Below are 13,530 nucleotides of genomic sequence, written 5' to 3' on the forward strand. Positions count from 1 at the left end.
TCTGATCTTGTTGGTATTACTTTGCTTCTACACGAACTACAATTCCTATTCCACATTATGGTTAGTGTGTTTACTTTAAGCAAGATTCCTTTTAAAAGGGAACTTTTCCAAGGGAAACTAAATAGCAGGATGAAATCTAGTCTCAAGAGGAATGCTTGAAACTTCAGATGGCTGTTCTTGGCCTTTAAAAAAAAAAAAGTCTTTTTGGCTATAATATGATAAACTTCATCTGTTGTGAACCAAGCTATACCTGTTCACCACCTCTGTATAGTAATCTCATGCTCAAAATAACACAAACAGGGTATTTGCAAGAATCTTATTCGGGGGAAAAAAACCCTAGAATCTGAAGGAATAAGCAAGACCCTGAGTCATGCCCACCTCAAAGGGTTACAAACATTAAGTTCTAGACTAAGCCAGCCATTTACTAGATTTTTACATGCTTAAACAAAGTTCAGCCTGACATTTTTGTCCTGAATGTTTTCAAAAGGTGCTACACTAGACAAAGACTCTCTCACCAACACCCGACAGAAGTATGTATCAGAGTAATCCACACAGAACATACCTGGATGGATGGTCTAGTCTCTGTTCCAGGGAGAGGGGAACACAGCAAGAAACTCCTGAACTTCGCACCAAATTACACCCTTTTTTTTTTTTTTTTGGGGGGGGGGGAAAGCAGGGGGAAGTCATAAATCCTATGAAATGAACATGTCCACTAACAGTAGCAAACCTTTAAAGGAAGCAACTCCATCAGGAGATTATATTTACCAAAAGGCAGGAAACTAATCAGAAACAGATCTCCTAAAGCCTCCGTAGGAATCTTCATCCCAAAAATTCATAGAAAAAAAAAGTTTTAACAATTAAAGAATACACCCAAAAAACCAGTGACAGAATAAAAACTAAAAAAATTAAAAAATACACATTCTTGAGCAGAGCAAGCAGGCTACTAACATTCCAGCTTAGGAAACTGGAATTCTCCACAGCAGCTGCAAGCTTTTTTCCATAGCACACCATAACCAAACCCAGCACAATTACTTGAGTAGTCAGAAATCACCTTGAATTTTGACACAAAAAACGACTTCCCTAACAATCCCACTAGAAGGGCAGTGTTTCCTATGTCAGGAACATTTGTTTAATATGTCCTAAGTAAAGTAATTACAAGCAATCTGATAGGGGCCTATTAAGTCTTTTTCCAAAACAGAGCTCCAGGCCCTGTTAAATGTATTCCATAAATATGAATGGCATACTATTTTATTGACTTGCCCCAAAGTAAGGGACCTATTGCCAAACATTCTTCAGGTTCTCTCAACATGGAAAACAGCCCTGCCTGAACCTTGAAAGAAGTCTAAAACAGCACACAAGTTTAGAAAAACATTCTCTTAAGGGTTATTCGGGAATCCACATAAGATACATCAATAAGACTGATCACTTATTTGCTTAGGTGAACTGGTTTCTATCAGAGAAAATAAGATTTAGATGACAAGAGAACACTCAAACCTTCAGTTAATTCATTAACTTTGTGAAGAAACTTCTTTTCAAATTCTAATGAGGACTGATTTGCTGGCAGCATGAAGTGGACAACATCTGTTGGCATCATCTCAATCAAAATTCACCTACAAATGCATTGCCCTAAAAAGTCTCACTTTTTCCACATGCTCAAGAAGAGTTGAAAGCACAGGAAACTTTCATAATATTTTCTAGGTTGCCTGTTAGGCATTCTATTTGCTGCTACAAACCCTTAGGTAACACAATAAAGACTGGAGAGGGGTCTTAATTAACAGTGAACTTGATACCTGTACAGAGTAGATGCCCTAACCTATTTTAGGGTGAAATAACTTTGAATTTCCAACTCAGCCTACACATGGCTTGCTGCCCACTAAGCCAATTCAGTCATCCAGCAATCTATGCCAGATCCATGTTCCCAAGTCCCGTTCTCTCAGCAAAGAACCAACTTCAGGTGTGTTATGATGGCCCTCTCTTAGGGATCTACAGCAGTGCGGAGCAAGGCATTCCTAAAAAACAGCTCCCAAAGCAAAGTCTAGGCTATCCTCCTTCACTGAGTCAGCCTAGACTTTGACTTTCACACAGACAAGATGCACAACTGCTCTGACAATGCAGCTTTCCCAACCACTCTCCCTTCTCAAAGTTGATCGGCATTACCTATGTGCATACTCTGTGAAACAACACACCTCCTGTTCACGTACAGATCACATATGCCACAGAAGTATCTGGGAGAAGCTACTGCACATCAGTCTCCCTAGAACAATCTATGTAGGCAGCCTGCCTAGACAGACAGGCCGGCCGTTCCCAACCTTGCAAGCCACAGACTGACTCTGCCAGTCCTACAGCTTTCCTAAGATGCCGAGGCCAGTGCCAGTACTGAATCACACAGGCTGTCATTGAGCCCATACAGAGGGGAAACGTGGCATAGTGCAACTCTGGAAAGGGAGTCCAAAACAATTCCAAAAATGAGTACTGGAAATCAAACAGAAAACAGTAAGAATAGTAATTGTTATAAAAGTCTTAGTCACTTTTCTGCAAGCCTATTACTTGATTTATTGTAACAAACATGTCTATGTCTCCGACTACTGTAATAGCATCCTGAATATCCTTGTGCTATTTCCTGTTTACTGACTTACTAAGATCAACAACGATGTACAAAATAGTCATCAGGTGATTCCCTCACTCTGTGTGATCTCATAACTTCTAAGCAACCACACAGAGGAACTGCAACAGGAAGGCATCGATAACACTACAACATGATAAAGAACAGGCAGTGAAGGCCTTCAAAACAGAGCAACCTTTATCAGGTAACTTAGGTCATTCATCTAGCTCTCACCTCAAGTTTAGTAGCAGAATTTCATTCCTGCTGGCTAAGTATTAATTTCTCAAGCTACTGACACATTGAAACTTCAAATAAGTTATCTTTCTTAATATCTTATCCTCATGTGCATATGAAAAAGAAACAGACAGCTGCCTCAGGACAGACTGCCTGAACTCACCTGCTGCTGTGACTGTTAACCACTTCACGTCCAGCATTTATGACCTCGATGCAGCCAGCTGTGACGTCTGAGAGGAGCAAGACTGCACAAGGAAAACCAGCCTACAATTACGAAATATTACCCCTACTTTTCACCCAGCGACTTTGCTCATAGTAAGGGTGTTTCCTTTTACTGAGCTGTGCTTTTAAATGATCAGGAAGCACAGTGAGATAATAGACGTCAGTCAGAAGCAACTAATTTGTTATTTTTCATTTTTAAGAAGTCAAGCCATCGACTCTACAATTATTGAACAACACATCTCCTTATCTTAAGGTTTTCAGCAGGTATTTTCTGTTTTTATTTAGCACACGCTCTGACCACTCCATGGAGCAGGTAGCTAAAGACAGACAGTTAAGACTACAATTATTTTTAAATTTAAGATGAAAACCAATACTAACATTGATGTTCAAAGAAGCCATCCCATAGCATGAGCTCTATTTTATGAGATTATGCTTTAGAAAATGTTATATAATAAAGATAAGACTGCCAGAGAAACATTTATGAACCTCCTTGTTTTTGAAGAAGGTTTTTACACTTACTGTCCTTGGAGGTTCTACAACCCAAACATACAGTTTTCATGAGCAATGTAATCCTGTCAATTTAAGATACTTCTGATGAGATCCTAAAAGGCATTATTGATTTAATACAGATGAAGTGCTGAACAAGATTAATAGGAACATTACAAACTCAAGAATGAAGCATTTAATTTTGTCATGGGGTTTAAAATTACATACGCACTTGATACTTAGTTTCTTGATCCTGATAAATTAAAGTCAGAAACAACCAGCTCTCTCATTTACCCTCTTACTACCATTAGTTGCTTCCACTGTCTTTAAAATAATTTTTAAATGCCCTACAACTATTAAGTCTTAATTACTGCATAAGAATACAATGTTCTCCATATCAAGGACACTGTACAAGAATCCAGAAAAGACCTTGCAAACACCTTCCATTTCAGTCTAAATTGCACACTGCAGAATTTTTCATTACAATAACTTCAACTAATTAATGTAAAGTCAGTGACCACTTTTCAAAGGTTTTTCTGTTCCATGCCACAACAAATTTTGAAACAAGCAAAGAAAAAGATTTCTGAAGAGCCAAGGCTAATATAAAAGGATAATAGGAATACATTTGCAGGAATTGTCAGTGCTCATATGAGTTTTTTGTTTGTTTGTTTGTTTTAAGTTTCATGTTCTTAAAACTTCAGCTCTTAAGAGTTAAATGACTAGGTAAGAATCAGACTCCCTTAATGAAGATGCTTGTTTTGCTCCAGTGCAAAATTAGAACTGAAGCAGTAAGACAGCATAGCTGAAGCACAGCAATACTAATGCAAGTGATCCAAAAGCTGCAGTTGATAGAAGCAAACCAAAACAAGCACCACCAAAAAAATAAACACCACCTGTAGAAGAATGAAAAAAACCACTATATTCTCATTACAGTGATTCTACTCGACATTTAAAATTGCCTCACACAATGTATCTAAGTCCCAAAGCAAGATAATTCAGTGTTTTAAAGTGGCAATAATCTCTCTCATTGCCGACAGAATCAAATTTTTTGTCATCCAAAAGAATCCAAGGTCAGCTTTTTCTTTTTTTAGCACTACCTTGGGCTTACTTTCCCTAAGTTATATTATTTCCAAGATCAAGCTATGGAAGTCAGCATGGGCACTCTGTACTTATCACACAACCGCACAATATAGATGCCCAAGGCCTAACTGCATCAGGTGGGAGGAAATTATCTGCAGTTAAGCATTTAAGCATATTTTCTCTATCATCTCAGGAGCTGCATAAGGAAAAAGCAACCAAACATATCCAAAATTTGATCTGTGAAAGTTCAGTAGCTCAGAACTTCTAATATAGAGGGTTTTTGTAGAGAAAGAGGGGGAAGAAAAAAAGAAAAAAAAAGGAGGGGAGGGAGTTGACACTCTCTCAAGTGAGACTATGAAATCATGTTCATTCATACCATTTGTGTAATCTAATGTTTTCTTCACTTTTCAGCTAGCTACTGCACTGGAGCATCCCTGTCCTGGCCTCTGCCTGAGGATCACTTACAAATCTAGATTCATTCTAACACCCTAGAATGCCATATACTTAAGAAACGTATCTACTCATTTAACATTTTGGGGGCAATGTCAACATCAAAATAGCTGACTATAGAAAAATAACATTTAAACTAGGAGTGGTCCTAAGTAAGAACTGCTTCTGCTTGTTCCAAGGAAAAACGCATTTTATTTATGGGCCATTTGTAAATGAAAGACAAACCACACTGCATGTACCCATACATTTATCATTATAGATTTTTTTCTAAATAGAAAGAAGTGTCCAACATGGCTACAGGCCACACAATACGTGGAACATGACTCTGGCTGTTTGACTTTAAAGAGGGAAGTGAAGTTCATACCCTGAAGGCCCAGAAAGCTCCTGCTTCAGTTATAAACCTTAGAACCTAAGAATGCTGTCACAGTCCATCCTCAAGGTCCTGCCTCTCCCAAGAAAAATCCTACGAAAGAGACAATGGTTTAGGCAAAGAAAAAGGTGCAACCACACAATATCAACTCTTGAACTGAAATAAACCCGTCTTACTTCTTCTCCACACAGTGATCCTTTTGCCTTCAGTCATCAGAAGATATTTCTCTCTCAATTTTCGCCTTAAGGTCCCAGGTTTCCAAAGAATTCTGTTAAGCATATCATAACCAAAAACAGTATTTCTGAAACACCTAGAGCATTCAAAAAACTAACTTCCCCATTGTGTGCAGGAAAGGGCTTCTTCCATGAAGTCTGTATTTGGCAGATACCATTAAGACAACATCTGGACTTGTCATTCCAAAATATACATGTTTCCTCAATTGTAACCTGTGCTTAAAGAAGCCCTGTGAATATACTGTTAGGCACCAAAAGTCAAGAACTGACAACAAGCAGCAAGTGGAATCTCTACTGGACTCCCTCATGCAGCTGTATCAGTAACTTGACCTTAACAACAGGAATACCACGCTAAAAACTACCTTCATTTCCTCCTTTCCCAACCCCAAACATTTATTTACTTCTCTTGAGAGACCAATGTTTTAATAAAGTAGTTTGAAGAATGGGCTTTCTTCTTAAACACTGATAATGCATACAACACTAACCAACCAAAGGTTCGTTTCTGAAAGGAGAATTCAATTCACACAAATACAAGTTCCACTTCATTGGCAATACAGAAACAGGCTAAGAACCCAGAAGATAAAGAGTGGATATAAGCGTGGCTTTTCAGAAGCATCTTCTTCCAAACATTAGGGTTAACGTTGGCCTGACTTCACATTATCCTCTTTATACAAACATAAATTGTAGTTTGTCTCAAGCATTCAAGGTTAACTTTTAGTCAAAAAACACTACCACTACAAGTTGTATATGTAGCTTAGTAAAACCAATACTGCTTTTATTGCATCTATGACAAACTAATATCACAACAACTGCTAAAGCAATCATTTAAAATATACATATTTTGTTTCTGTGGATAGATTGTCTTCCAAGTAAACTTTAATCTGTTCACGTGTAAATAGGCCAGCATTTCTATGGCTTCTAAAATGGTCTAATAACAAATATGTTTAAACTGATTAACACTGTTTTGACATAAGGAAAAACATGTTCTGCAGTGGACTGAGTCCTAGTTCGGGAAAAAGAATTAGCAGACAAAACAGAAGAGAAAAGTACAAAGCCAAAGAAATAACTTTTCTCAACATTACAGTTTAACTTAATGTTACTGTCAAAATTAGTCAAGAGATCTCTAAGCTAGTGACCGTTTTGCTCATTCTCCTTTCTGTGGTTTTGATCAATGAGTTATGGGGGGGAATAACAAAAACAGACAGCAGTTGGAAGACACAAGAACAAACTGTTTTCTGTTTCTCCCTTCCAGCAGGGCAAGTTCCAACAGCTTTATTAGCTAAAGAAAGCAAAGCATTATGTCAGACCAGTTCAGGAAAAGCTCTTCTGCTTTGTGAATCCTGGTATTTAAACCCTAGGTTAAAGGCTTTTAAAAGAAATTGCACAGTCTCGGTTTTCAACCTCAAATGTAAGCTCCAACTGTCTTCAGGATATGGGAGCAATATTTCAAGCATTATTAACATTGGGAAAACATCCATCTAATTAAACCCACTTCCATGCTGATGCTTGTAGACGATCTATAAAACGCAAGAGAAGCAAAAGTAGTGCCCTATTGTGTTAGCAATAAACTGAAGGAGAAGCTAAGTGCGCTGGTTGACAAAAGGCTCAGTACAGAGTTAATCACTATGGGGTGTTTTACCTCCCCTCTGTCCCAAAGCATTTCATCAGTCATTCTGTCTCATCCCGGCTAGTCAAGTTTAAAGTCAGTCTGGTCAGCAAAACTTGCAATAAATCTTTCCTACCTACATTCCAATACACCTAACCTCATTTGTCAAGCAGTAAATTGTTACAACCCAATTTGGCTGGTCTTTAAAATTTGAAAGATCCACAAAGATTGTACTACCTTCATCTGTAATATTTTCTGCCATGTCTTTCTCTCTCAAAACCTGCAGTCTGAAGCAGAATAGTTTCATATAATGCTGTAAGTTTTGAAATCAGTGATAAATTGATTTTAAATTAAAAGGGGGCGAGGTTCAAAAAGCTTAGAGAAAGCTTTTTTTTTTTTTTTTTTAAACACATGAAACACTAGAATGTGTTTGCTTGCCCAGACATGCTTTACGTGCACTTTTTGAACAATTTGCTACCAAGGACAAGGATTAAAAGCATTGAGCCAAGTTTTTTTGTTTGTTTTTTGTTTTTGTTTTTTTTAATCAGAATTTGGCTTAAGACCTTCCCCAGAGATGTCCTTATATGAATATATCAGGAGCTAACTCTACATACAAAATGACCAGGGAAGACAAGTCTATCTAGGTTGCAGAAATGCTTGAGAGCCTAAAAATGTGCTTTGACTAAGCAGACATTGGTTTGTGGAACACAAGAGCAAAGGTTGTTTGTTTTAATTAGGAATGTCCCTTTGTGCCAGACCATGCAGCTCGTGGTATTCCTTTATCTAAAACGCATAGGACACAGATGTGGATTTCAGCACGTTTTGCAGTAGAGTACATGCCAAGATCATTAAGTAAGAATGTCAGCCCCTACAGTATGCCTCTAGTTGTGCTCCATCTGTTTCAAGCAAGCTTTAGTCCACCAGCATGCCATAGGCTGTGAACACTGACCACACACGCTCTCAGGCTACAGAACCCCATAAAGACAGGGGAGAAAAGAGCAGCTAGGCTGCACAGCAAACACTGATTTAAGGAAAGGTGTGCCAGGCAGGCAGTGGAGACATATCTCTAACAAACTGTCAGAGATAGTCTTTTTGAAGTGTACCAACTTAAAGAATAGGTATTATCAGTCCGGTGTAGGGAGCAGACAGCTCTTGCTCTACATACGGATTACCAAACTGGGAAGCTGAACTATGGAGGAAAGTGCTTTGATGATTTCGTTGCTCAATATTTTAAAGTCATTTGCAACACCTTCACCAGTACAACACAATACGTTCAAACCCCTAGACTTGTATTTAGAACCCTTCAAACAAGATGCCAGGTTTGTGGGGTGTTGGGGGGGGGGGGGTTAAGTAGAATAGCTGAGCCATTGTTACTGGAATTAGAGTCACTACACAAGAAAATAAGCAGCAACACGCAGCTGAAGAATGTAGTTTCAGAGTATGTTTTAACCACTTTGGCAATTAGCTGATGCCAAAAAAAAAAAAAACCAACGCTGTTTTCTTCCTGCAACTTTTCCATCTCAACACATCACTTGCATGGGATCTCAACACTACATGACAGAAGCATGAGCTGGTTCAGCCCACTGACACTAACAAAAGACAAACCTTTTTCAAGCATGCTAATTTTCAGTTGGGTTGACAAAACAACCCTATGGCCACACAACTTTTGGACCCAGCGGCAAGCAGAGCATGAGGCAAGGATAAAGGGCAGGACTGCTGCTCCCCACAGCAGGCTAGTTAAGTCTGTTGAAGCACCAAGTGTCAAGGATAACTGATACATGGTGACTGAATCTTCAAATCTATGGGGAGACTGCCATTTCAGCACATCTCTCCACCTCTGTCACTCACTGCGACAGCAACTCCTTTTTCTCCCACTAGTGCAGCAGCAATTTATAGATCTTAAAACTGGAAGGATACTAGAAGGCATTCAGCACCTAACAGCATTCAGTTTACCCAATCAACACAGAAGCTACTGACTTCAGCAGCCTATTCTCAGATATCTAATAATTCTAGGGGCAGCTGGATATCTAGAAATTTCAAACAATAAAAAGTAAAGTAAGAGTATCATGGAAACTCTCATGAAGGAAGCAGTTCTAGTCTCAAATGTAGTAAAAGCCGAGAAAGTCTAATTCTACTATTTACCTTTAGGTCACCTCCCATTTCTCCCAAATGGTCTTTGTCCAGCTTAATATAGTTGCAGTTGTAGCCTAATTCCAGAACTGAGGACTGCTTGCCAAAGCTTTTAGTTTTATGTTCTTTGCTTCTTGCAAGGCTCTTAAATTGGGGGCGGGGAGGAGGGAAGGAGACGAGCATTATAAGTGCAAGCAGACAAAAAAAAAAGTGTCTGGTAGTTAAGACAAACATGTTCTCCTGCGGACCACTGCAACTCTCCCTTCCAACACAGTCAAGACTGCTGACCAACTAAGTGACCTTACCAAAAGGAGAACATGTACTTACAAATACAAGGGAAGAAAGTGTTGCAAAGGGACACAGATGGGGAAACTTCAATTTTTAAGTGAGGAAGGGAAAAAAAAAAAAAAAGACACACAGAGATTACAGCAGACAGACTGCTTTAACAGATTGTAAGAACAAAATGGCCATCTACTTTGTATTTAGGATGCTTCACATCTTTGCTTGGCACAAGAGGATAGTCTGATCTCATCCATACCAGGCTGTGACTGACAAGTACTCAGTGTGTTTACTATTAAATACACTGTCTCAGCAAGTGATGTGTACACAATTGCTCAGACCCTACAAATGAGGAGAATGAGCAATCAAAGCAGACTAAGTCAGACACAGGCTATATTAGAAGTTAACAAGACTGGCAGCCACAAATTTAAAAGTTATTCCTGCCAGTAAAGACTGAGGACTTGGCAAGGTGTACTACTAAGGTGTCTTCAGAGAGTATCAAACAAGTTACTATCTTTTTGTTGGTTTTAGAAAGGAAGAATGGAGGAGGGAAAAAAAACACAGCAGTAATCATTGTGAGAACTGTTATAATGGCCAGTGTGTTTTAGAATTAATAAGTACCGATACTTAATATATCAACAGCCCATAAACACAAAACTTTAAAACGAAGAGGTACACAAGCCAAGTGTCTCAAGTCTTCTGCATGTCCACAGTAAGGAGAAGATATGCAATTAGTACCAAGTATTTTCTGCATTTAAATGTGTAAGTGTAGCAGCATTCAGACAGCAAAGGGGAAAAAGATTTCATTAAAGCATAGTTTTGCTAATTATTATGTGGAACAGTAAGTTTTAACCACTCCCTATTCTTTGTGCGCGACTCTTCAAGACAATCCACACGCAATTAAGAATTCTCTAGTTCCTTAAAGCTTTAGCCAAACTATTTTTAATGGAGTTGATTAACCCCAAATTACAAACTCTCAAACTGAACCAAAAGTCAGTTTGCTTGGGACAAGCATAAGTGTCAGAACAAATCCTCCATATGAGGAAGTCAGAAGAGGGCACTGTGACACACCTACAAAGAGGATTTTGCTGCTCTTTTGGCCCTGGGAAGAAAAAAAAAAAAAAAAAAAAAAAGGGTCAGCCAGAAGAGGAGGATTGTGTGACAGCTAGAACTGCTGTCCCCTTCCAATCACCAGTCAAGACCACAAATATTCCTGATGACTACCCAAATCCTAGAATGGGGCTTTCTTGACTTGTCTGTGGACAGTTTAGGATACCCACGGCTCTCATATACATCAGAAAGTCACCACACCACAACTAACACACTAAGTGACTAAAAGATTAAATCGGATCTTAGCAACTATGTAATGGTTAAGAGTATTTTCATCTTCTTATGGAGTTGAAAGAACAGGTAAGATATTCTTTCCCAACTCACAATGCAAAAGTCAGAAAGAAGGTCAATGGAACAAGTATGTCTGGAAAGAGACTGGGAAGGAAAACAGAGCATCAAATTAAGGAAGGTAACATAATGGGTACTGAGAAAAGAGGACAAGGAAGACCTACTCAAGACCATGCAAATGAAGGCCTCTTGCAAACACACTACATCTAGTTCTGTGCTATTTCTCAACTTCCTTTTCAACATGAATTCTGTCAAGCAAAGTCAAACTGTAGTCTCCAAGCTGTCTGAATTCCCTTCTGGATGCACTGAACACTACCACCCCCCTGGGGAACTGAACCCTGGCAAATTAGTCAAGTCCCACAGCTAGGAAATGAGGACACAAGAAGGTAGAAAGGTTTTATAATATAGTATAATATAGTATTAAGTACTCTTTTAGCAAAAAAAAAAAAAAAATTAAATATGAGGAATCAGCAGCAACCAGAAAGCTAAGCTGCACAATACATTGTCCTTTATTGCCTCCTGCAATAAATCTGTTGATGAGAATAGCTATTCTCTTCACTGCCTGTGCTGTCAGTTAGGCCCACAGAGGACTTATTCCATGGAACTGCTAAGGATTGTGTTTGTGTTTTGAGGATTAACAACTAACCTAACAAAGAACTGGTCATTAGAAATTGAGGTGCTCAGCTCCAACTGTTGTACTACTGGTACAACAATAAAATGAATTTCATTGCTGATACCACTCTTACAGCCAATACAGGTTTTAAGTTGCTAAAATAAAAATTATTTGGTTCATGCTTTTATGTAACAGAGGTGGAAACAGCTGTTACATTTGACATACAGAGAGTCTGCATACATATCTTCCCTCCAGTACTGAGGATTGTTCATGGGAAGCCCATACCAACAGATTGCACCTGCAGCAATTTTTCCTACAGCCTTGTTTTTACAAACCAACATTGCCCTTTGCCAACTCGGGACAATCCTGCTCCATTTAGTAAGTTTTAATTATCTGAAAAGTCTCAGGGAGGGTGGTGGAAAGGCAGAAGGACTGCTAGAACCTTATCTAGGTGACAAGATCATGGCAAGAAGGTGTGGTTGACCGCACAAGAAGACTTCCCCACAACAAATTTAGTCAGGGAAAGCTCCACTAGACAATTTAAGGGGCATGCTTGTCCTGCTACATACTTTGCACCCATTCAGACATTTGGTGGACTGCTTTGTGAGCAGGTTTGTTTCATTAGCCTGGCAAAAAGTCACACTCAGCAAATCAGCTCAAACAACCCAATAAGCACTCGGGCCAGCAAGGGCACAGAACTACGCAGCAAGAAGTGTGAGGAAGACTCAGTTGCGTAGATATTACTCAGTATTTATTAGGGAATATTGTTTACATTCAATAGCACAAAATAACCCACCCATTTCATGAAGGAATGGTACAATTTTTAAGAAAGAGACTGAAGGCTGCATAGGACTTTACACAACTCAGACATTTAAGATGACACCTGGTGCCCAAAAAAGTTGCTGCTTTTGTTGTGAAGATCTCAAATTTAGAGATACTAGTTTATGTGATAACACTATCATTTTATTTTTTTCCTCCCATCCACTGACACCCCATAATCACTACAGCTTCCCGTTTCACACTCCTAAACGTTCTTCAAGACCCTTGAGATCTGCTACAGGGCGAAAAAAGGAAAATAGTTAATCACCATAGCTTACAGGTTAATTTGAATCAACTTAAAAGTAATGCTGACAATTTATACGTGACAATCACTAGCAGCCTGCACTGCTTGACTCACTCTACAGCTGTAGGAAACTTGCGCCTGTATCAGGAGACACACAGCGCAACCAGGAGAAAGTGGTTGGGTGTCTCCCCCCCCCTCCCCCGTGCCGCTCTCCGGTGCCGGGTACCGCAACTGCTGCCGTACAAGCGCCACTTTCGGGCAAAACCGCGGCTCCCGCTAACTCACGCTTTTTAAGGGGAAGGAAAACAAAACAAACAAACCGCAGCGCTGCGGCACTTCGGCTCCCGACACCCGCGCGGGGAAGCAAAGCGAAGCGAAGCGCAGCCCGCCCGGCCTCACAGCGGGGAGCCGGCCCGCCGCCCGCCTCACCTGCGCCCGCGGCGGCCAGGCCGCGCCCCAACGGCCGCCCAACGGCCGCCGCGGGGGGAGGGGCCCCGCCGGGGGGAGCCCCAGCACCGCCCACGCCCCGGGCGTCGCGCCCCCGTCCCCGCCGGGGCACCCAGCCGAGCCCGCGGCCCCTCCGCCCCCGGCACTCACACGACGGCCCGCGAGATGATCCAGGAGACCATCGTGGCAGCGGCCGCAGCGGCGCGGCCCTTCCCCGCAGCGAGCGCGACGCCAAATAGCTCCGCCGCCCGCCCCGCCCCGCGTCGCCGCCACCGCCTCGCGGCGGGCCGGGCCACGCCCCCCCCGCTCATTGGCTC

The 13,530-nt window shown here is 40.6% G+C and overlaps 1 protein-coding gene across 2 annotated transcripts in view; it reads right to left on the reverse strand.

The window, feature by feature from the left end:
* The window catches only part of REEP3 (receptor accessory protein 3), a 45,210-nt gene extending 31,773 nt beyond the window's left edge, over window positions 1-13,437 (reverse strand). The window contains exons 1-2 of one of the 2 annotated variants that reach the window (XM_067299772.1): window positions 13,364-13,416; window positions 5,621-5,712 (exon numbers count right to left, since the gene is read on the reverse strand). Coding sequence is in view for 1 of the 2 variants with exons in the window: in XM_067299771.1 (XP_067155872.1) it covers window positions 13,364-13,395 (32 nt within the window). In the remaining variant the exon portion in view is untranslated. Of the gene's footprint in view, window positions 1-5,620; window positions 5,713-13,363 lie in introns of both variants that reach the window. The other variant, XM_067299771.1, reaches the window with a different exon arrangement.
* Between the last annotated feature and the right edge of the window lie 93 nt (window positions 13,438-13,530).

Source organism: Apteryx mantelli, chromosome 7 (genome assembly GCF_036417845.1).
Source record: "Apteryx mantelli isolate bAptMan1 chromosome 7, bAptMan1.hap1, whole genome shotgun sequence".
Classification (NCBI taxonomy): Eukaryota; Metazoa; Chordata; class Aves; order Apterygiformes; family Apterygidae; genus Apteryx; species Apteryx mantelli.